General features: G+C 35.0%; 1 protein-coding gene across 6 annotated transcripts in view; it reads left to right on the plus strand.

Annotated features, from left to right (window-relative positions):
• The first annotated feature begins 535 nt into the window (after positions 1–535).
• The window catches only part of LOC144962758 (uncharacterized), a 51,063-nt gene continuing 27,145 nt past the window's right edge, over positions 536–24,453 (plus strand). For 3 of the 6 annotated variants that reach the window (XM_078895985.1, XM_078895986.1, XM_078895988.1), the window contains exons 1-9: positions 722–947; positions 10,324–10,436; positions 13,044–13,084; positions 13,779–13,972; positions 19,164–19,361; positions 21,607–21,670; positions 22,749–22,934; positions 23,590–23,692; positions 23,833–23,952. In XM_078895985.1, coding sequence (XP_078752111.1) covers positions 840–947; positions 10,324–10,436; positions 13,044–13,084; positions 13,779–13,972; positions 19,164–19,361; positions 21,607–21,670; positions 22,749–22,934; positions 23,590–23,692; positions 23,833–23,952 — 1,127 coding nt within the window. In that variant the 5' untranslated portion in view covers positions 722–839. Of the gene's footprint in view, positions 948–10,323; positions 10,437–13,043; positions 13,085–13,778; positions 13,973–19,163; positions 19,362–21,606; positions 21,671–22,748; positions 22,935–23,589; positions 23,693–23,832; positions 23,953–24,453 lie in introns of all 6 variants that reach the window. The other 3 variants (XM_078895989.1, XM_078895987.1, XM_078895990.1) reach the window with 3 other exon arrangements.

Genomic DNA, 24,453 nt, shown 5'->3' on the forward strand with positions numbered 1-24,453 from the left:
TATTATTATTATTATTTATTATTATTATTATTATTATTATTATTATTTATTATTATTATTATTATTATTATTATTATTATTATTATTATTTTCATTATTATTATTCGTCCTGGACGACGGCCTCACTTTATTGATCATTAATATTAATATTAGCATTATACAAACACTTTTACATATTATTGTTATTATTGTTGTTGTGTTATTATTATCACTCTCAATTATTGTTATTGGCATTGTTTTATTTTGTTTTAAATTTTTGGGGGCTATTGATGGTATCAAAAACCACTTTAATAAGTATTTTGTTGGTATCAGTTAACATTTTTCTTTATTTTTCGCTTGTATGTTGTCATCAATACTAAATTATGATTATTATATGCGTCAGCCTACGTGCACTTATTTAATTTGCCCGCAAACTGGAAGCTGAAGGTTGTTACCGCGCCACTCAAACGTCCAAGATGGTCGCACAACTCTGTCATCCAAAAATATCTGGCATACGGCTTGCAGCCTAGAATCGAAACGAACGAAATGCGACTTCCTTTACTTTCATATTATGGCGCTTAACGTTTTTTTCCACATTGTTTATACTCATTTCTCGAGGAAAAATACATTTAATGCTAAAAGCATGTTTTGAACTATAGCAATAATTATATAGTTTATGTGTTTTCTCTAAAGTGATTTTTTTTTCATTACAAAATTGTTTTTTTATTGTGGCACTACCTTTCATGCGACAGGTTATTTCACGGAAGGCGGCTTTCATTGTTTTGGTGGGGATAACTCTTACCCGCGACATCAGTGTTTTGTTTTACTTTTTTTTTTGTTCGACGTTTTGACTGAGAAAGATGGTGCGGACCAGACACAGCGGTGATCTCAATGAGGAAGATTCGCCTAAATTCATGTCACTGGAACATGAAAAGGAGAGGTTTAGATCTACCTTTCCAAAGAGAGAGGTAATACAATGTTTGTTTACTGGAATATTTGTAAAGAAAGTGAACGAAACTGAAAACGTTGCAATTTTATATGATGCAGTCTAACAACAAAGAATCACAACTTATTTGTGTTTGCATCCAATCAATGTTAGCTATTTCATCAGCGCATGACTCTTACTTTTAACAAAGAAAAAAGAGTAGGTTTGTCTTATCTCTTCTCATTGACTGAGTTGAGATTCCTAAAGTCAATTTAATTAAAAATGTAGCTGACTGACTGGCGGCTGGTGCGGTTTATTGTTTTTTTCTCAAATCAATGACAATGATCCCGATACTGAAGCAGTACACACTGTTCACTCTGACTCTATTCCGTTTGGCTGTCATTATCCCCAGACACATGTCTGGGGATAACGAAAAGGCTGGGCTTTCACTTTCATTATCCCCAGACACCTGTCTAGGGATAATGAAAATTCGTTATCCCCAGACACCTGTCTGGGGATAGCCAAATTTCGTTATCCACAGACACATATTTGCAACTCTGCTCCTTTAAACAATTATCCACATTCCAGAATATGGAATGTTTCCGAATGCACATAGAAATAAGGAAAGTTAATAAAATATCTATAAAAACATAAAATTAACCAAGATTAAATCAGTTGTTACTAGAGAGGTGAGCCGGTGTTACCAATACTTAGCTTCTATACCAGGACAAATCATTCGTTTGGACAGAAAAATAAATAAAAAACTTACCGCTTACCGTCAAAAGCAGTTTAGATTTGAAGATGCATTTGTTTTCTATCAAAAAACATTCGGTACTGGACAATCCTTGATGAATTTCAAAAGTTGTGTTGAAATTATATCCTAATTTTTTTCATGATTCATTCCTCGCGAAATCGTGTGGGTTTCGTTTCTGTTATCAAGGTGCCGCCCCAGGTTTTTTAGTGTGCCTAGATAGGTATGCAATTTGGTGCATTAGTGCAGTAAAAATTGGTGCGCAAAATTAGTTCGTAGCGGATGCGAGACTGTGTGTGTGAGTGTGTGTGTGTCTCTTTCTTTTTTTTTTTTTTTTGGGAGTGCCTACGTACACGGTAACGGGGCATCTAGCCTCAGGATCTACGTACACGTAAACTGGTTTACCATTGCAACACAAGCAATAGATGGTCCTCGCTGTCGTGACCGCACGCGCTCGTGTGTGTGTGTGTGTGTGAGAGTTATTTTTAAAAAAATCAAAACAATTTTAACCATTAATGGCGAGATTCGATCTTACACTACACTCCCCAAACTCCAGATCTTAGTCTTAATGTTATCATTAAAAGACAAGCTTTGGGATTTATAGTTTAATTGAAGCCCGAGTCTAAATATACTCTTACTACTGCTCTCTTGGCGAAACGATTTATTCCGCATAAGCAATCTGCAGAAAAAAATCAGTGTCACTGTAAAAGGTTAAAATTTCACGAAGTACGCTCCGTGAACACCGCTGTAACATTCCTTTGATCTACGTCATCAGGCAACCCGTTGTTTCTTTCATCTTTTCCCATTCCCCCTTACTATCCCTCCATCCCCCCCCCCCTCTCTCTCTCTCCTCTCTCTTTCTCTCTCTCTCTCTCTCTCTCTCTCTCTCTCTCTCTCTCTCTCCTCTCTCTCTCTCTCTCTCTCTCTCTCTTTCTTTCTATCATAGTGTTATCCCTTCCCCTTCCCATCTCAATGTAAAATGAAAACGTTCTGCTGTTTGCAGATACATGTATGATTGTTTTGTTTTTTCTCTCTCACTCGGCTAGGATTAAAAACCAAGACATCAGGTAATTGGTGTCTAATGCCAAAGTATAGATTCTCTCTTTGGCCAATTTAGTCACGCATGTGGCAGCCCAGCTATTTATTATGTTCTGCCTATAACACACAATAAGTGGGATTTTGGGGGTGGGTACGAAAGAAATCAAGGTCATAAGTAACCGTGCACAAGAGCTGTATAGGGAATTGGTTTCTGGGGTCTTGCAAATACCAAATATTTTATGGAAAGCTCTTTCGAAATCCAAGACGTCTGGTTTGTTTTGCTATCTTGGAACAAACGAAACAGAGATGTCTTGATGTGTGACCTGGATGTAAGGTTTTGTGACCTAGATGTATCCTTTTGTGTGTGCAAGCCATGCGGGTAAGTACAGCGATAACTTGCCAGTTGAGGAAAAAAAAAGGAAGAAGCAGCGTATCCGCATTTGAAAAACAAAACAAAAAAACCTGAAAAAACAAAACAACTTAACCTTTTAAAGGCGAATATCAATCTTACTTGGACCAAAAATAAAATCTTACCGTTTTCATCAAAAGACAAAAAACAAATTACAATTTAAGAATTTGAGCTTTTATAGAGGGCAATATCCACCCAACGTGCTCAAAGCGCTTTTTATCAATATTCTTACTGCTCTTATGGTGGAAACTTTTTTTTTTTTCTGCGTTAAAAAATAATATAAATGAAGACTATTATTTGAAAACAAAAAAAATCAGTGTCACTGGCAAAGGGTTAATTGCAGTACTCCTGCATCCTGTGAGACTCCTACGGCACTTGCTAATCATAAAAAAGGAAATAGCAATCAACAATACTAAGGTGAAAAAAAAAAAAAAAGGTGGGGGGGGGGGAGAGCAAATCCAGTAGCAATGCAACCTTTTAGCGGCGAAATTCGATCTTTGACCTAACACCAAATCTTCTATCATCAAAAGACAAGTAACGGCAAAACGATTATAGACAATTGAAGTCCGAGTTGCGATAGTCTGACTGCTCTCTTGGTGGAAACGCTGTATTCCCCGTTAACAATAATAAAGATAAAAGCAAACTATTATCTAAAAGCAAAAAATTAGCTTCGCTGTTAAGGGGTTAAGAACACCTGCAACTGCAACTGCCAGCATCCTTGAGATGCTCTACGTCACCAAGGTCACCAATCGACACGTCTCCCTCTCGTCGGCATGCACCCCCCCCCCACTCTTTCAAGGTGGTGGTGGCGGCGGATAAAAAAGGCCTTTTTTCTTTCATTCAATCAACTTGACTGCTGGTGGACCCTAGGCCTCTCTACAAGTACAAGAAATAATACTCACTTTTTCTCTGCTCCAACGAAAATATCTACCCCCTACCGGTCTAATTATTTGTAGCAGATGACAAATTTCTCAAAACGGTCACGTGACACTGTAAAAACAACACAGGAAGTCCATGAAAGCTTATTTACGGCATTTCCTTTGAACCGTGTAAACAACAAAATTTGTTTTCATTCGACTCAACGGGTCAGATTGGCCGGTATTTTTTTAACGAACTAAAGTTCTGAAAAATCAAACTGTTTCTTAGAAAGTTGAAAGATGCTAGTTTTTGAAACAGAGGTATGTTTTTAAAAAAAATCTTTATATTTTACGTGAATGCATGCTCAAGGCGAGTTGGACGTGCAGCGGAGGTTGGTCGGCCAAAGGCCCACCTCTCTACATATACACAATATGCGTCGACTTCGAAGTGGGTGTCATGGCCGAATGGTTTAGTCATCTGCCCTGGAAGTTTACCAGAATCGACGTTGTGGGTTCGAATCCTGGTTCCGCCACTTTTTTTTTTTTTTTTTTTTAAATTCCGTCTTCTTTTTACAGACCATTGCAAGGGATAAATGTCCCATCCATCCTCCTCCCCCCTACCTTTTTTTTTTTTTGTGCGAGTTTATTCTTTTCTCCTTTATGTTTGGCATTTTGTTCCGTTTCTGAGCATGGATTTCTTAAGATTGTTTTTTTTTTTTTTTTTAAATATTGTTTGTTTTTTTTTTCTCCTCTATCTCACCATTTGGTCGCTCTCTGAATATTTGTTTGTTTGCTTTTTAATTATTTATCCTTTTTAGTCACTTTTGAGATCGGAGTTGGGACAAATATGACAATTTGCTAGAAACTAGAAAGGAACTAAGAGAGAGTTTTTTATTAAAAAAGAGGTGGGGGGAGGATGGTTGGGACATTTATCCCTTGCACCGTTCTGTAAAAAGAAGACGGAATGTTTAAAAAAAAAAAATAGTGGCGGAACCAGGATTTGAATCCGCAACATCGATTCTGGTAAAACTTCCAGGGCAGACGACTAAACCATTCGGCCATGAATTTTGTTTGGTTGATTTTATGTTTTTTAGATATTTTATTAACTTTCCTTAATTCTTTTTTTTTAACTCTCTCTCTCTCCTCTCTCTCTCTCTCTCTCTCTCTCTCTCTCTCTCTCTCTCTCTCTCTCTCTCTCTCTCTCTCTCCCTCTCTCTTGGTTTCTCTCTAGTTTCTAGCAAATTGTCATATTCGTCCCCACTCCGATCTCAAAAAGTGTCTAAAAAGTATAAATAATTAAAGAGCATACAAACAGAAATATTCAGGGAGCGACCAAATGGTCAGATAGAGGAGAAAAAAAAAACCAATAATTTTTTAAAATAAAAAACAATTTTTAGAAATTCATGCTCAGAAACGGAACAAAAGGTCAAACAAAAAGGGGAAAATAATAGACTCGCATAAAAAAATTAAAAAACAGTGGCGGAACCAGGATTCGAACCCACAACGTCGATTCTGGTAAAACTTCCAGGGCATTCGGCCATGACACCCACTTCGAAGTCGACGCATATTGTGTATATGTAGTAACAACTGATTTAATATTGGTTAATTTTATGTTTTTATAGATGTTTTATTAACTTTCCTTATTTCTATGTGCATTCGGAAACATTCCATATTCTGGAATGTGGATAATTGTTTAAAGGAGCGGAGTTTCAAATATATGTCTGGGGATAATCACAGCGATTCCGTTTCAATTTCAACAATATTCAGAATCGCTGTGATTATTGCCAGACACTGTCAATAACGATGGACGATTATAGCAATAACAATACAGACGCTTTATTTTATTGAAAATCCGCTCTTTAAAATTAAAAAAATTTAAAACATTTATCATCCACTTTCCAGAACATGGAAAAATTCACAATGCCATTGAATGCACATAGAAATAAGTAAAGTTAATAAAATACAAATGTAAAAGTAAAATTACCCACCAATAAATTAGTTGATGGATAGTAGGTTACGATATATATACGAATACAAGGAGTGTCTATTCTCACAGGGTAGAGAATAGAGGTAGCCGCCCCTTTTCACTATTCTCACCTGGTTTAGGCAGCCACCCCTTTCGCTAAGGCTACTCTCACCCAGTGAATACCAGTACCAGTTTCTCCCAATTTCTGATTGTGTAAATGTTTTGGTTAGGAAAACCAGAGAAAAAAACAATCACTAGGCTGAATTGGTTGTTGTGGTCCACAACGTTTATAATAGGGCTGAATAACATTTCGAATCGAGCTGAACTGGATTGGTAGATTTCAAACAGCGCCGTTCGCCATTTTGTTCGTAGAGATGTGGAATATTAAATGGTGGCGTTTTTATGCACCTCCGTTGGAGGTGTACGAAAACACGCCGTTTTTATGCACCTCCGTTGGCGGTGATGGTAAATTAATGAAAATGTTTCTGCATACGTCCATGAGGTTTAAATAGTTTTAGCTTGTAATTTAGCACGCTGCTTAGTGATTACCGATGTACGTTTATACAATGATAATAAAATAAAGAATAATAACAATAATTTTAAAAATCAAAAGTAAAAAGAAACATGACACACAAATACTGATCTCAAATAAATAAATAATTTTAGAAAATTAAAATCAAAGTTTTTTTAAAAGCATGCTAAAAAGTTTTTGAAAAAGAAAAAGAAATAAAACAAACAAACAAACATATTGTCTTTCTAGTAGACTTTTTTAATAAAATATGTCTACAATGGGTATCAAACCCAGTATGTTCAAGGTTTTAGTCTGACAGCTTGTCCACTGCGCTACGGAGCCACCTGACTGTTCATCACATTAATAAGGTCTTTCTAAAACATTATTTTACCTTCAATGTAACTGCTATTTTCTGGTTTTATATTTCAATTTTTTAAATTATTATTATTTTTATATAAATTTATTGACAAACACATCCTACAGATGTCACAATATAACTTTCGCCATGTTCAAATACAGAAACACAATATTGCTGATGAAATTGGGAGGGATGCGCATGCGTGACGGAGGTGTATAAAAACGATCCGTTAAGATACACCGTCAACGGGGGTGCATAAAAACACTACAATAATCAATACTGTTCAATATCGACGATAAAGCGAATAAGTAAATTCACTATCAGTTGCAGTGATGCCAAAACTCCGGTTTCACCGGAGAAAACTGGAGCAAAAAATTCAGGGCTCCGGGCAACTTCCGTCGAATTCAGATGAGGTCACTTTGTTCCATGGTTACCCCCCCCCCCCCTTTCCAGCCACCACATCATCATCATTACCACTAGTATTACAACCATCATCACCACCACTACTACTGCAACCACCACCACATCCTCATCACTACCACTACTACTACAACCACCACCACCACCACATCATCATCATTACCACAACTACTACTTCAACCACCACCACTAAATCATCATCATCACTAGCACTGGTAGTACAACCACCACCACCACATCATCACTACCAATACTACTACACCACCACAACCACATCATCATTACCGCTACTACTACAACCACCACCACCACATCATCACTACCACTACTACTACAACCATCACTACACCACTACTACAACCACCATCACCACCACATCATCATCACTACCACTACTACTACAAGTACCACCATCACCTCATCTTCATCACAACCACCACTACTACTACAACAACCACCACCACCACATCATCATCACTACCACTACTACTACAACTACCACCATCACCTCATCTTCATCACTACCACCACTACTACTACTACAATCACCACCACCACATCATCATCATCACTACCACTGCTACTACAACCGCAGCATCATCATCACTACTACTACTGCTACTACTACTACTACTACTACTACTATACTACAACAACAACCACTACAAAATCATCATCACCACTACTACTACAACCACCAGCGCCACATCATCATCACGACCAGTACTACTACAATCACCACCACCACATTATCATCACTTCCACGACTACTACTACAACCACCACTACCACATCATCATCACTACCATTTGTACCTGGGTGGGGATCCTGATCTCCCATAGTGGGCAGGGAGGTACATGCTGTGTCTTTTATACCCCTATACCCATTTTCCAATTGTTTCCTGTCGTTGTCTTGGAGTGAGATTACTTGGTTTTGTCCTGACCCTGACTGGAGTCCTTGGCTGGGAGGAAAATAGTCAAATGTATAGTTATTGTTTTGGTAGGTGATATTCTTTTCCTTGTAAATCATCTCTCTGTTATGCATTGTATTATGTTTAGTTTGCATATTATATTATATAATTTATAAAAATTTGAGTGTATTCCTCTTAGTTCGGGCCTGTGCTTGTGTCTGGATGAGACTTTTAGGTGATCTCAAACTAAGTACATTGGTGGTATGCTCTTGGAATCTACATCTGTTCCCTATTTGAGCCAATTCCCCTTTGTCTCACCTTTTCTTTTGTGCTTTAATTGTAATTTTAGAACTTTTACTATCCCATATTTTTCCTTTTTACTGGCGCTTATTTGACCTTACTGTGTTGCAAGCGCTGTAAAACCCTTAAAAACAAAATCACACCATTTGTACTACAACCACCATCACCACCACATCATTATCATCACAACCACAACTACTACAACCACTATACCACCACCACATCATCATCACTACAACTACTACTACTACTACTTCAACCAGCACCACCACCATATCATCATCATCACTGCCACTACAACATCGACCACTATCACATCTTCATCATCTCTACCACTATTACTACAACCACCAACACCACATCATCCTCACTACCACCAGTACTACAATCTCTACCATTAGGTTTTGGGGCGCTTTACTTCATTTGAAATCAAAAAAGGAGAAAAGAATAGACTACCTCACACAAAAATAGAACCGAGAGTTTGTTTTTTGTCGTTGTGTTTCTCAGATTTTCTCCTCTATTTCCGTCTCATTTACTACTTTTCTCTCTCTCTCTCTCTCTCTCTCTCTCTCTCTCTCTCTCTCTCTCTCTCTCCTCTTCTCTCTTCTCTCTCTCTCTCTCTCTCTCTCTCTCCTCTCTCTCTCTCTCTCTCTCTCTCTCTCTCTCTCTCTCCTCTCTCTCTCTCTCTCTCTCTCCTCTCTCTCTCTCTCTCTCTCTCTCTCTCTCTCTCTCTCTCTCTCTCTCTCTCTCCTCTCTCTCTCTCTCTCTCTCTCTCACTCTCTCTCCTCTCTCTCTCTCTCTCTCTCTCTCTCTCTCTCTCTCTCTCTCTCTCTCTCTCTCTCTCTCTCTCTCTCTCTCTCTCTCTCTCTCTCTCCTCCTCTCTCTCTCTCTCTCTCTCTCTCTCTCTCTCTCTCTCTCCTCTCTCTCCTCTCTCTCTCTCTCCTCTCTCTCTCTCTCTCTCTCTCTCTCTCTCTCTCTCTCTCTCTCTCATATTTCCTATTTTTGTCACAGACCTTTCCAGTTGGTAAATCGTCAACTATTTTGTATTAACTTTCATGGTTTGATCGTGTTGCACAAATATTTAGGTGAATTGTTCCTTATTATGACAATGTGCAGTATATTTTCCTTTAAAACAAAGGAAATCCTACTTTTATTTCTTATCTATCTGGCATTATTTATACTTGGCAGGGATTTGCCACTTTGCCCTTCTGTTTTTTTTTCGTTGAATCCGAAAACAACAGTAATTTTTGTTTTGATATGATTTTAACTAGACTTAAGTTTACCGAATGGGTAAGTCGTCTGAATTCGAAGGCTTGTCGAAATCGATGCTGTGTGGCCTAATCGTGGCTCCGCTCCCCCCCCCCCCCCTTTTTTTTTTTTTTTGTCTTCGTTCCATGTCTGCAGAGCATTGCAAATGATAAATGTCCTACCAGCAGCACCACCACCCCACTCACCCCTCACCCCCTTTTTTCTCCTTTTTCTCTCTTTTAAATGTTTTATTTTCCTCTCTCTCTCTCTCTCTCTCTCTCTCTCTCTCTCTCTCTCTCTCTCTCTCTCTCTCTCTCTCTCTCTCTCTCTCTCTCTCTCTCTTTATCTCATCTGGAAATGTAGTTATTATAGTTCAAAGTCTGCAATTTCTGACGGGCTTTGACCCCTAAATTATTTTTGGGAATTTGGTTGGGATGGAATTCACGTGGTAATTTTTAAAAAATGGCTAAAACAGTTGATAATTCATAGTTGAAGACAAAACATTTACATTAATAAAGAGGAAGATTTGGGTTAAATGCTAGGGAAGTTTTCACAGGCCAAAGTGGTATTGCTGCAATATTTAGATTATTCTTTACAAAATCCTTTGTAGCAACAATTTTCATCTGTTCAATTTTCTGTTTTCAATTCCAGGTGTCTGTTGATAATGGTTCAACTAATCTCAGAGGGGCCTATCAAGATGATGACTATGACATATTTGAAGACAAAGTTGTGGATTCAAGACTAAGACCACGGACAGGACCAAGGTATTTATTAGTCATCGCCATAAAATTAGGGTCTATATCATGAGCAATAAAATTTGAAATATCCTATTCCTTTTTTTTTTTAATACAATTTGAGAAATCGGAATTGCTCTACATTTTCAGGGAGGTTTTTTTTTTCGTTTTTAAAGTTTCTTTGCCTAAATCTTGAGCGGTATACAAAGGTTGGTTAAAATCTTGAAAAAATGTTATCATATGGTATTGTGAGGACTGCTTAAAGTATTTATGTCCGGCCATTGGGCTCAATCTTATCAAAATTTGTTACAAATGTTGTGATTTTTCTTTTCCGCAACAAAGTCCCAAGAAAACAAGTCCGTTTTGATTTTTATCAATATTCCAACAAAGAAAAGACTGGGGTTAAGCTATGAGTATAAGAAATGCAAGACAAAGGGATGTCTGCAGAGTTGCCAGTCTACCATGTGTCACAATTGAAATTATTGCAAATACATTTACGTGGCTTTCTTAGAACAGGGCGATTGGGAATAGGTGAAGAAGCATCAGTACCAGTTCTCAGCTTCAGAGATTATCCCTTGCCCGCAGTCAGTACTAAACTAACTATAGGGCTGCTTTTGGGGCAACAACTGATTGGCCCTTGTATTCCTAGTAGATTAGAATGAACAGGGCAATAACTTCATGAGTCATTACATTTGGAAAAAAAAGTGTACTTATGCTTCAGGTTGTTTGAGCACAGTAGATGAATTGAGTTTAAAGGCTTGAAGGAGAGAGATACATTGCCTTAAAAAGACTTGAAGTTTGGATTGTTTCTCTATGTGTCTGTATTAGAGAATCATTTCAGGTATACAAACAACTGATTTTGCATATTTCAATATAATTAATCAGTGATGATACTTTTCCGCGGAAATCCGCGGTTTTCTTTCCTTTCCTCGGTTTTCCTCCTCAGATCCTCGATCCGCGGATATTTCCTTCATTTCCTCCTTTTACTTTTTTTAAATATAATAAATCTTTTAAAAATACCTCTTTTTAAAAAAAAATATATATATTAAAAAAATTTCCTCCTTTTACTGGACTCCGGGCGTTTTAAAATTGTACTCAAAAGAAGTCATTCTGCCTACTTTCCTGTGGTGCAAGAATGTTCTAGGTGAGTTTTCCGTTTTTCCGAGACTTTTCCTCCTTTTTGACTTTTTGTGAGTATCATCACTGATTAATTGACCGAAAATCTGTGGAATACCGATAAAGCCAACACCACAGTACTAGAACGGCTGGTACACTGTAAACAGGGTTAACTTTATCCATTATCAATGAAACTCGCTGAAATTACACAAAATTTGGGACCAACAAGAGGTATTCCATTGTAATTGTATGAGGATGAGCTAAAACAGTATTTTTTTTCTTTTTCTTTTTACATTGGAAACAAAAATACATCAAAATTAAGTTACTTTTGAAAGCTATGGAAAAAAATTGGATTTCAACTGAAGGTCAAAATTATAATAAAATAAACTTAAAATTAAAATAAGATTTACGGGTTGTTCGGAATGCTAAACTATTCATGGAAAAATGCTCTGTCTGTCTTAATTTTTTTAAAGGTTGAGTATCCTAATTTATTTTTTTACATCTGGGGAGATTGCATACCATAAGATCAGAAAAAGACTTATTACTAACGAAATTTAGAATGACAATACTAATGCTTTGTCATAATATATGTATTGGGTGTGTAGATTATTGTTAATTGTTTTTTGCATGCAGTACTGCATGGTCAATGATAACTTAGAGCAAGATGTCAGTTTGGTAGGGCAATTGAGGACGTGCATGTCTTATTTTAATTTATGTTTTAAAGGAAAAAGAGATGATACTAGGATTGAGGTCTGGAGAGGGGTAGGAGGGGTCTGTGCACTTGATAGGATCAATACTGTATGATACTAGTGTTACTGCTATTACATCTTCAAATATCACTCCACCATCAAAACATCTTCACCACTAGCGCTATCTGGCATAGCAGATTGTTGTTTGTTTTGTTTTTTTGCATCGTTTGCGGCCACAAATAATGGTATTTTTTTTTTGCAAATTTTCTAGCTTTTGCAAAGAAAGAGAAATAAAAGGTGAAAAAAAAAAAAGAATTTTTTTTATTTTTTAATTTGGTAGTTCTCGTAGAACGTGAAAGATAATTAATCAAGAGTAGTTTCTTTTTTACTATCTCATTTTTTGTTTTGTTTTTACTGGCACTGATATGACCTTACATTTGTTGCAAGCGCTGTGAAACCCTTTAAAAAAAACTAATACCTTTCTCTTTCATGAACTAATTATGGGTTTTTAGTAAAATTAATCTCACTTTTTTGTGTGCATATTTTGCTGTTTTTAGCTTGCAAAATTTGAGGGGGGGGGGTTGGGTTTGTTTGTTTTTTAACCGCCATGTCAGCACTGTGGTTGAGAGTCCTCATTGTATTTTTGCAAGTTTTGACATGAAATAGGTCTGCATTGATGTAATTTATGCTTACCATGGTTTGTCTCCATTAACCAGATGATTCTGTTATCAGGACAAATTGCTGCTACTCACTTTTCACTTCTATTTAACTTTGCTGTCTACTTTTAACGAAATTGTTAATCAAAACGTTTTTTATTTCATTTTTATTTCAGACGTGCTTACAACTATTTGGATGCAGACTCTTCAGATGATGGTGAGCAATTAATTTTTTGTTTTTTTGTTTGTTTGTTTTTTTGTATCTGATGTCACAGTTTGTTTCCTTAATTCATCTGTTTATCCATAAAGCATCCTTTTTGTACCAGTTTTATCACTCTCACAATACCAATCACTGCTAAATTCCAATTTCTCAACCCGATTGAGGAATGTATAGAGGCTAGAGCTGCAAAAAATGTTGTGAATTGTGATCCATCTGGTCACTGACCACTCTCATCATTGTTTTAAGGCAAATAATAACTTACTGTATTGCACCCTCGATGCCACACATTTTTTTTTTCAAAGAATGTACTCAGATCTGCCAATTATACCAATTTAGCATTTGTGTCAAAATTTTATAGTGAATAGGTGTAAATAATGTCATTTTACTAATTTACTTAGAAATAGATAGGTGACCAAATTGATCAATGCCTGCTCTCTTCTTATCCATTTTAAAGTGACAACTCATATTAATTAGGTGAAAGCCATACATTATTGTGTTATTTTGATACAAGTTATGATGAAAATCAGGTTTTTTAAAAAGATTTTTCTTTTTTTTTTTTTTAAATTGATGTTGCTGTGGAGGGGGGGGGGGGGGGGTCTGTATTATTGTTTTTGATGTTATTTCTTTTCTTTTTTTTTTTCAAAATTATCAATAGATAATTTATCTCTTATTTTCTCCCTTCATCATAAAGATCGCAGCAGACGACACAGGAGGCACTCGCCACACAAGGAAAGTAGAAGCCCAAGATCTATGAAAAAAGAACTAATTGATGAGTGCGATAGGGAATCCAGACAAATGCCATCAAGATTATCCCTTTATCAATCAGATCCACAAGAAGATGACAGTCACCAATTGAGAAGGAGTCGGCGTCAAATTAGACATCAGGTTTGTTCACTGCAAGTTTCAGAATATATTGTCTTTCAATGCATGTTTCTTTGAGAAATTGATTTTGATTGTTTGGCTGATACAAGAAATCCTGGTTGTAACGGCATGTCTGTTTGTTATGTGACGATTAATTTTATCACTAATTCGATCACTTATATTTTTTATATAGTCTGTGCTTATTACACTTAAACATTATGCGTCGTCCTAAGCATAAGTTTTAGTCAGTCCATATTTTTGGTTGACCAGACATGACCAAACTGAGATATTTTTTTCCAGGTTTCTAGATTTTTCAACCAAAATATTTAAGGAAATGTGATAAATATATTCAAAGTGAACAACACTACATCACTTCTACTTCTAAAGATGTTTAAAAAGATAATTCGTGGTAGTTGGAGATAAAACTTATTTCGGTGATACAGATTTCTTTTCTTTGGATTCCAATTTTTCCTCCAAATTTACGTATTTTGAAAAAAAAATTTAGGTTTTGTTTATGGCATGTCTTCATAAAGTTGATATTACCAAGGGATATTATTTGGCTGGTTATTTTCATTCATAATGACCAAAAGTTAATGATGGAAACTGCATGGTTTGAATTGCTCTAAATTGGTGAAATTCGTAGATGAAATTCCAGTGAAAGGGATGCAGAGTACATTTCTTGTTGGTTGAAGCTAAAACATTCGAATGCTGTTTTCACAGTCACCAGATTTCAGCACATCAAAGGGCATGATCCTTATAGTCAAAAGCCATCACCATTTTCCGTGGAGGTGAGTATTTTTAAAAATATGTTTTGAGTGCATCCTGCTACGAATTACAATTCTGTGGTGAAGATACTTTTGCAGGAGGACTGCAGATAGCCAGTCTGATTTTGGTCACAGCCGTTTATTACACTAGAAATCTTTCACTTTAGTTTACTACCGCCTCACCCCCAATGGGAACGACCCACCGTCGATGACGGGGAGACCACCGTGTGGTTACGTCATAACAGATGTCCAGAACGTGAAAACTGGCCTATATTTATCCCTGCAGGTAGAATGCACCGCTTGGATTTCATTGTCAGTCAGGCTATAGGACAGATTTCGTAAAATCGTTCATTTTTACACTGCAATTGCTGACCGTACACTTCTTCTATATTTTTCTATTTTATATGGATATAACGGCCACATTTTCATCTTTAAGACGCAATTATTTTCATTGATATCAAGAAATGGTGAGTATACTTTATTCTTTCTTGAAAAATGTATATTTTTCTATTTAAAATTAACCTGAAAAATATTTTTAATTGTTTAAAAAATTCAAATTGATGTTATCTGAGTTTTGTTACCCTAACACATGGTAGTAAATACAAGAGTAATAATCTACTTTTAATATAGCATTTATTTCACCGATTTGTAATGACAGGTTTCTGCACAATGAATGTGTAAACACACCTTGTCTAATTCTTTGTTGGCTAACAAAATAGTCCCGTATTCAGACAAACTCCAGAGACATAAGAACACGAGTCCAATGGTGATGATAACGTTGTTGTTGTTGTTGTTTTATGGTGATGATGATGATGATGATAGCGCAGTAATAGTAGTAATCGTAGCAGCAGCAGCAGCAGCAGTAGTAGTAGTAGTAGTATAGTAGTACACACACACACACACACGAGAGAGAGAGAGAGAGAGAGAGAGAGAGAGAGAGAGAGAGAGTGTGTGTGTGTGTGTATAAAACTCATGTACGCACATTTTTAGCACGGAACGATTTTTATTGCATTGAACTTTGAACCTATAACTTTCACACCGATTTGCCATTCCGTCTTCACGATTCGCACCTTCCCTCGATATTCTTCTACATCACCCGTTGATACAGTCAACGGGCGTGAGAAAAGAGGGTAGATAGATATATTATGACATCATCAAAAAGCGATGTAATCAAAGGTGGCGGATGATTGTGTAACCTCAAAGGCCCGGTGGACTGCGCTACAATGCCGAGCATTCGAGGGGATATGTGATTTGAGTGGGAGGGGCTTATTTGACTTTGCCGATGACCGACTGGTGGACAATTGAAATTATAATTGTCCTTTTTCAGCAGCCAGTTGGAAATTGGTAATTGTAAACATCTGATTGGCACTCCATGGATAGAAAGCAGTTTGGATGTCATGGGATAAAATTTCTGGAGAGGTGGAGTATGAAATGAATTTAAAGTAATTTGGGGCGTTGTCTAGGTGTCAAATAAGACTCTCGCAGACCGGTGATAAATCAATTTTTTGGCCGCAAATGCTACAGTAAACTTCTTTCTCTATCTTATTTTTGCTAAAAATATTTCAGAGTGGGTATATAGGCGGATTCCATTTTGAATAACGGGCATTTAGAACTATATTTTAAAGGAAAATTATTACGTTAGTATTATTAGCAGGCATCTAGGTGATCACTATCGTATTATTACTAACAATCAATAATATTATTATAACTCTTATCATTACAATTCTTCTTCTTCTTCTTCTTATTATTATTATTATCATCATCATCATCATCATCATCAACATCCCCATCATCATCATCATCATCATCATCATATATCAATAATAACTAATGATTTTTTTTTCTTTACTCAGATGAATGGTCATACTGAAAACAAGCATTGTCTCAATGCAAATGGACTCTGCCGAATAAGCTGTGAAAGGGCTCAAATGAGATATGTGGTTAAAAAACATTTCATGCAAACTGCTCCAGAATTAGCAAGTGAAGTTCCACCGGTGAAAAAAAATAAAACAGAACGTTGGTTGATTAATTAGATGCTGTTCCTTAAAATAATCGTGAGGTTTTACGTATGTTAATAAAAAGTATAAAAATATGTTAAGATCTATACAAAGTCAGAGGAATACTTATAACTTATTTTTACCTATGATTGTCAATTTATTTTAAAATAACAGTTCATTTTGATTATCTGATCATTAATCCTCCCCCCCCCCCCCCCCCCCCCTCCGTCCTTTTCAATGCGTTTATCACGATTTTTTATTGTCAAAAAATGGATATTATTTATTTTTATACTACTACTATTATTATTATTATTATTATTATTATTATTATTATTATTATTATTATTATTATTATTATTATTATTATTATTATCATTATTATTATTATTATCATTATTATTATTATTATTATTATTATTATATTATTATTATTATTATTATTAACAATAATAATAATAATATTGTTATTATTACAGTGGTGATCAAGAGTAAGATAAATACACTGATATTTTATGATTATTACTAGTATTAGTATTACATCGATATCACGTGTTTCAACTGATTCACAATGATCATTTCTGTTATCCACGATGTTTTGGTTGTTCAATAAGCAGACCATTTTCAACAAATTTCCATTTTAAATAGTATTAGCTATCTGGTCGGCGTCCTTTTTTTTCTCGCAGCACTGGAGAGAGAGAGAGAGAGAGAGAGAGAGAGAGAGAGAGTAAGTGTGTGTGTGTGTTTGTGTACATAACATAAAACTAATTTATGCAACGTTTTACCACGAACTAATTTTCATTTTACCACCTCAGTTTGATCTCTTATCAGTTCTCTCTGACAATTGAACTTTGAACCTATAACTTTAACACAGCTACGTCATTCCATCTTCACGATTCGCACCTCACCGCGACATTCTTTTATGTTGACTCGTGGTACAGTCAACGGGCTTGAGAGAAGATAGATATTGAGTGACATCATCAAAAGCGATGTGATCAAAGCTGGCGGATGGTTGTGTAACATCAAAGACCAGTGACTGGTCTACAAGGCCTATCATATTCGTGGGTATGTGTGATTTGAGTAGGAGGAGCTTTCTTGACTTTGCTGATGACCGAGTGGTGGACAATTGAAATTAGAATTGTCCTTATTCAGCAGCCAATTGGAAATGGGCAATTGTAAAAAGCTGATTGGACGCTCCATGGAAAGAAAGCGGTTTGAGGGACATGGAAGGAAAGTGCCGGAGAGCGTGGAGTGGGGAGGAGTAAATTATATTGAATGAATGATAGTAATTTGGGGCGTTGGGAAGTTAAATAAAACTCTCGGAGGCGATGAGTCAATTCTTTGGCCGCAAATGATTCAGTAAAATTCTTTATTCTTTCTTTCTTTCTATTTTTAATTCCTTTCTGTCAGGGGGGCATATTATAGGCGAATTCCATTTTTTTTTTAACGGGCATTTCGAAAGCTATTTTAAAGAGAAATTAATGCGTTTTTCCAAAATTAGCAGGCGTTTAGGTGATAGCCACTATATTATTTTCATGAAAATGATCATCATCATCATCATCATCATCATCATCATCATCATCATCATCATTATTATTATTATTATTATTATTATTATTATTATTATTATTATTATTATTATTATTATTATTATTATTATTATCCTTATTATTATTGTAATTATTATCGTCATCATCATCATTATTATTATTATTATTATTATTATTATTATTATTATTATTATTATTATTATTATTATATAGTTTACATCTATACAAACGTCAAAGGAATGCATATTACATATCTTTTCCTAAGAATTGTCAATTGCCATTACTAAAACCAGTTCGTTTTGATCATTTGATCAACAAACCCCTACAATTCGGTGATCACAAATTTTTTTTATTGCTGTCAAAAAAGGATATTGCTGTACAGGTGAGCGGATATCTCAACAATGCTTCATTACAAAACGACTTTGATTATATATTTCTACTCTGTGAATATTGATGATTATTGCAGTATTTCTCATTTATTTGTATAAACTCAGATAACTATGTAATTTTTGATTATATCGTTTGAAGTAATTAAAATTTCGGACCCATTTTTATGGTTATTTCCTATAAAATCTAATCCCAAATGATCTACTAAAATTATATCGAATAAAAGTATGTAAACCACTTGTTATGACTCTAAAATATTTTATTGCTACATCTAATAGCATCTTTACTACGCTACTTTGAACTTGAGAAAAAAATCATCAAAATAGGAAAAATTGCTCAGTCTCCCTTTCGGCACAGGCCGTGACTCGCCATCTGTTATGAACTAGCGTCCGGCAAAATTTACCTGTCGAACTAAAGTGAAAGCAGTAAACGGCTGTGTGGTACATTAACAGCTTTATCTTTCTGTACAATACATGAGAGAACTTTGCTATTCACTGAGCCACCATCATTTACTTTCCAGTCTGTCGGAGACAAACATTTTGTAGAACATACAAGGACAAGGTCTGAAAGAAGAAAAATCCCTTTGCAAACTGATGATGATACAGACAATGACGAGGGTAAAGATGGCGAAGAAAGTGATGGGGAGGATGAGAAAGAACAAGATTCTGATGATGAAGATGCAAAAGACCAGGACTCCGACAATGAAGAAGACATCAGTGTGAGTAATTGTCATATGCAAACATATGGAAAACTTGATTTATGTAATCTCTCAAAGCTCAGTCAGTGGAGCCAGAGGAGATTTTAGGCAGAGAACTAATGACATATGACTTAGGTAGGATGTTCTTAAGATGCATAGTATTCTAGTATTTCATAAACAGCCTCTGTGCTAAGAAGTTGTTTGTATTTCAGTTAAAAAGGCGCCTACTAATTTTTTTCAAGAATACAGTTCATCAAAAAAAATGTATATATGTCAAATTATGCTAATGTGTTTGTTCACCAAAGTTCTCAAATAATTTTCATTACTGTAAAGTGCATCCATTTAATTCCATGTAATCAATCCTGCTGTATATCTAATTCTCTCTGTGTTTGGGTAATTTGTCAATTTTGAAATCAGGAAAACAGATTAATGCAGATTATCTTGTCTTAGTTTGCTTATTTTATTTAAAAATTGACTTATTGTTTGTCTTTGGATATTGAATGTCAGCAGGTTTGGTTTGCCAACCAGTATGATTTCTCATATTTTAACACGCTTTGGGGTCCAAAATATGATAATATGGGAATGTTGGTTTAAAATTTGATAAATGCAAAAAAAGTCAACAGTTTGTAACAAAATGGGCAAAAATGATAAAACTGGAATAGTTGAATGTCATTAAATATCGTCTCCATCTACATGAGGACTTGACTAGCCACACGGATGACTGTCATAGGAATGGCAGGATTTCCTTCTCTCTACTAATTTTATTAGTCTCCATAGATTCAGCGAATTTTAATTTGATATTTTGGATGGTTGCATGTGTTGAAAATATGATTTTTGAGGGGAATATATGAGACAATGAGCATAAATATTGGGAAAAATTGATATATCTTTTCAAATGGTTGAGGTTGGTTGGCAAGTCTGTGTCAGCAGATGAATAAGGTTATAACTTCAATTGAAAATTTCAGGGAAAGTCCTATGTAATGATTTTACAATCTTATTTTTATTTTAACCAAAAATGCTGACATTTTTCTTGATGACAATTTTTATTCACTTATAAACAGTTAATAACCACCAAACCAAATCCATACTAATCATCAGTTCCATGGTCTTAATGGCATTAATTGAGCACTTTTTGAGATTTATCTTGGAAAAACAATCATATTAAATTAAAGAGAATTAAAAGAAATTGGCTGCAATTTGTTTTTCTGTTTTAAAACAGAAAAGTTAAGTTACATTGCAGAACTTCAGGCCCCCTTTTTGAAAGAAAATTAATTGATTTGATTTACAGTCCACTCCGGATAATCGGAACACCTTGGGATCAGTGAAAATGTTGCAATTAACCGAGGTTGAGTTTCCTGTCCACGATTGCAACATTTTACACATATATATATATGCTAAACTCAAACAAGTAGTTGCAAACAGAGTTCTTAGTCCACCACAGACCAAGCAGTTTGATGGAAACAAAAACCGTATGGTGTTCATTTTGACAAGCAAAAGAAACTTTGGTGCAAGTCAACATCTTATTCAGATTGGATTAACTTTCACTCTTTTGTTCTCAACATTTTTGTAAGAGTCAAAGAGATTAGGTGTGATGAGGGACAATAAGCTCTTACCAAACTCGTTTGTCACAATGCACAGACAAAGGATATCAATCAGTCTCTCTTTACAACTGCCATTGTCTACCTGTTGTAAAAACTATGCCCAGCCCCCTCGCCTCCTATTTAATGGCCACAGATGACATTACAAACCCATATTACAAAGCCCCACCTTCTTTTGTCTCAAATAGAATGTTGGCACACTACTGTAGCATTAAATCCCGCTCACTTTCGATTTTTCAGCCTGTCACAATCTCTTCCATGATGAAATTTAATCATGATATACTTGTTTGATTGATTTATTACCACTTTTTTAGGGCGAAAATTTGTTGCAATTAACCAGTGATTTTTATATAGAATGAATTCCTTTTCTTGGGAAATTTTGCGATTATCCCGAGTGGACTGTATTTATTATTCTGTATGTGTTTAATGTTTTTACAATTCTTTTTTATTTACCTTTTAATGCATGTTCATAATTTCCTCAGTTGCAGGCTTCTATTTGTTACAAGGTAAAGATCATGCAACCACAAGCAAGTTATACAAAAATAAATCAATTTAATCTGGTCTTGCATAAATGCTATTGTTTGATTTATTCAAGACAAAATTATTGTCATATTTTTGCATAGTATTTGATTCTTTTCTTAAAGTTGAGTTTGTGTTTTATTCTATAGGAATACTCTGATATGTACAGCCGTGCCAAGAGGAGGCGTGTGAGAAGATCACTAAATATATATGGTAAGTTGTTATAAAGGTTTAGTCATGATGACAGGCTATCTGTACAGTATGAAATGGAAATTTGGTTTCATGTGGCAAACTTGAATAAATGAAGCATTGTGAAATTTATTGAGCATGATGAGCCTGTGTAAATGTTCTATATAAATATGTATATCTTTCTATCGTGATGAAAAGATACAATAAGAAAACAAACTGTGACACCAAATACACATTTTTTAAAAATTGATAAATTGCTCACTATTATTGAAAGAGTCTGCATACAAATGGTTATAAGCACGTCTGAAATGAAAATTTAAAAAGTAAATTTAATTAACAAATTGGTTTAAAATGTACAGCAAATTTAAATAGAATTGAAAAGTGGCTGGGGGCAATTTGTTTTAAATTTTTGTTTATATTTTTCATAGTAGAATTTGGGAGAAAAATACAAACAAACAGTGTGTTTTATTGATGCCTTAGTCTTTTTGACTACAAAATACTTAGTAGTTTGGACTTACAGAAGTCAGAATGTAGGCATGATAATATTGTTATAATTAATCCTGATTTAAGAAGAAGAAATCGATTTTTGGTTAATTCGTCTATCCCGATAAAAGACTAAGGTAACTCAGGCACCAGCTGATTTACAGTATCGCAAAGTTTATCACAGTTTCTTGAAATAAAATTGGCTTGAATCCAACTGTCCTGGATAGAAGTGCAATGCATCATTCAGTTAGTGACATCATCCCAATATTTCATTGTGCTCATAGTATATTGTTGCTTATATTTTTTACTTTTAAAAAATTGCTGTTTGTGGTATCTCTATGGGATTGGTAAGGATTGGGGCGAATTTTAATTAAAGATCTGAAAGTTTAAGATTGATCTGCTAATTCTGATTCAACTATTTTGATTTTTTTTTTAATCATTCAAACTCCATTAATTATTTTTTCCTATGTAAAATGTTGCCATCAGATTGATTTATCATCAAGAATCCTTGATTTCAATTCTGATTTGATGAGTTGTTCTCATCTTTTGATTATTTATCCAGGTGATATCCGTCTTTATGATATTTTAAATCATTTTGTTTGATGCCTAATTATTTCAGGCGATGATGATGATCAACAAAACAGGAATAATAACCGAAGAGATGACAGCGATGAAGAAGAGGAACCTTCATCCATTCGTAGATCTAAACGAATTTACAAGAAGAGAGAAGTTCCCCAGATTGTCAAGTCATATTCTTTGAGAGAGCACAAGCCACGAACAGATCTATACAAAGCTCCTGTTGAGGGTAATCTTAAGAGCAGTTTTAAAATTCTTTTAGTGGTAATTTCAAAATTATCCCAGGAATTGCTTTTAGAAATAAGCTTGTAGTGCATCTGGCAAACTGTTATCTTGCCCATATTTGTTTCTTTCTGGAGGAAACTTACGATTTTATTGGTTGGGATTGTTAAAATTCTGACATTAGCAAAACATAACTAACAAATAAACCCGATATTTTCATTGAAATTCTGATTTTTCTAAGTCTAAAAAATGCAGGTGTGTTATGAATGTTTTCATCAGCCTTTTTCTTTCAAACTGTTTTATTTTTAAATCCTCTGATTGACTTTTCAAAGTTTTGGATTTTGTAACTTATTTTTGCAGAGAACTTTTTTTTTAAAAATTATACCAATTTTTTAAATTTATATTTTGACTCGAGACAGAAAAAAAAAACATTATGCGATGTAATTTCAAACAGGTGTTATTGGATACAGCAATGGATGTATATTTTCTGGACGGAGTTCATAAAGTAGTTTCAAGTGTTTGTTTTTTAAAATTATTATATTATTGGGAATGAGAAGCCAGCTAAATTTTTTAAGTAGATTGGTGTAATTATGGACTAGGATGATGCTTTATTGTTTGACTTGTTCATTTACTTACCAAAAGTTTTTCAAAATCTATCACAGAGAGAAGGATTAAAAAGCCCACAACCAGCATATTTGAAGTGACTCCAACGAAAAAGACCAGCAGACAGCCTTATCAGTCACCTGCTCAAAGAAAAAAGTCCAGGTGAATGCAAAATGATATTTAAATTTTTATTGGATTCAACATTTGAAATATTCTATTATTTCCTACAATTTAGAGATAAATGTCCACTTGAAAGCACAGGCAAAATGCATAGTTTTTATTATATTTTGTTTCTTCCAAAGAAAAAGATCTGCTGCCATGCATTCAAGTTCAAGTTCCACATCATCATCAAGTGGAGAAAGTAGTGATGAAAAGAGCTTTAGAAAGAGAAAAGCAAAAAGTATGGCTAAAGCAAGAAGTCGGTACGTTATTTCCATCGTTGCAATCTTTAACTCCAAGACATTTAACCTGAATGAAAATCAGATTAATTTGTTCGATTGCTATTCATGTCAACACAGGAGTTAAAGGAGATTTTTTCTCTTCTTTCCATTTTCTTGGTTGCAGTTTATGGATGTAAAGCCTGGGCCTTCATTCAGACAAAAAGAATAGTTTTTCAAAACGTATTACTACCGGAAAATCTTGAGAGCATTGTCATGGGCACTCAGAGTGACAAGGCAATTAGAAATAGAATTGGTTTAACTCTCAAACGTTCCATTATTTTAAAGCTAGAGTGAAAAATGACTGGGTAGTGCTATTTAAAATGTCCACTAACCCATTCTACTGGCCCACAACCATGTAAAGTTATATACCATTGTACTTGCCAATGATCATACTATCATAGTGACATGTCTATACCACAATTGAAACCCTCTCCGAGACATAAATCAGATTTATGTGCTGGGGTAGGGTCTCAAAAATGATCA

Source organism: Berghia stephanieae, chromosome 1 (genome assembly GCF_034508935.2).
Source record: "Berghia stephanieae isolate SIO BIC M18660-M18661 chromosome 1, UCSD_Bste_1.3, whole genome shotgun sequence".
Taxonomy (NCBI): Eukaryota; Metazoa; Mollusca; class Gastropoda; order Nudibranchia; family Aeolidiidae; genus Berghia; species Berghia stephanieae.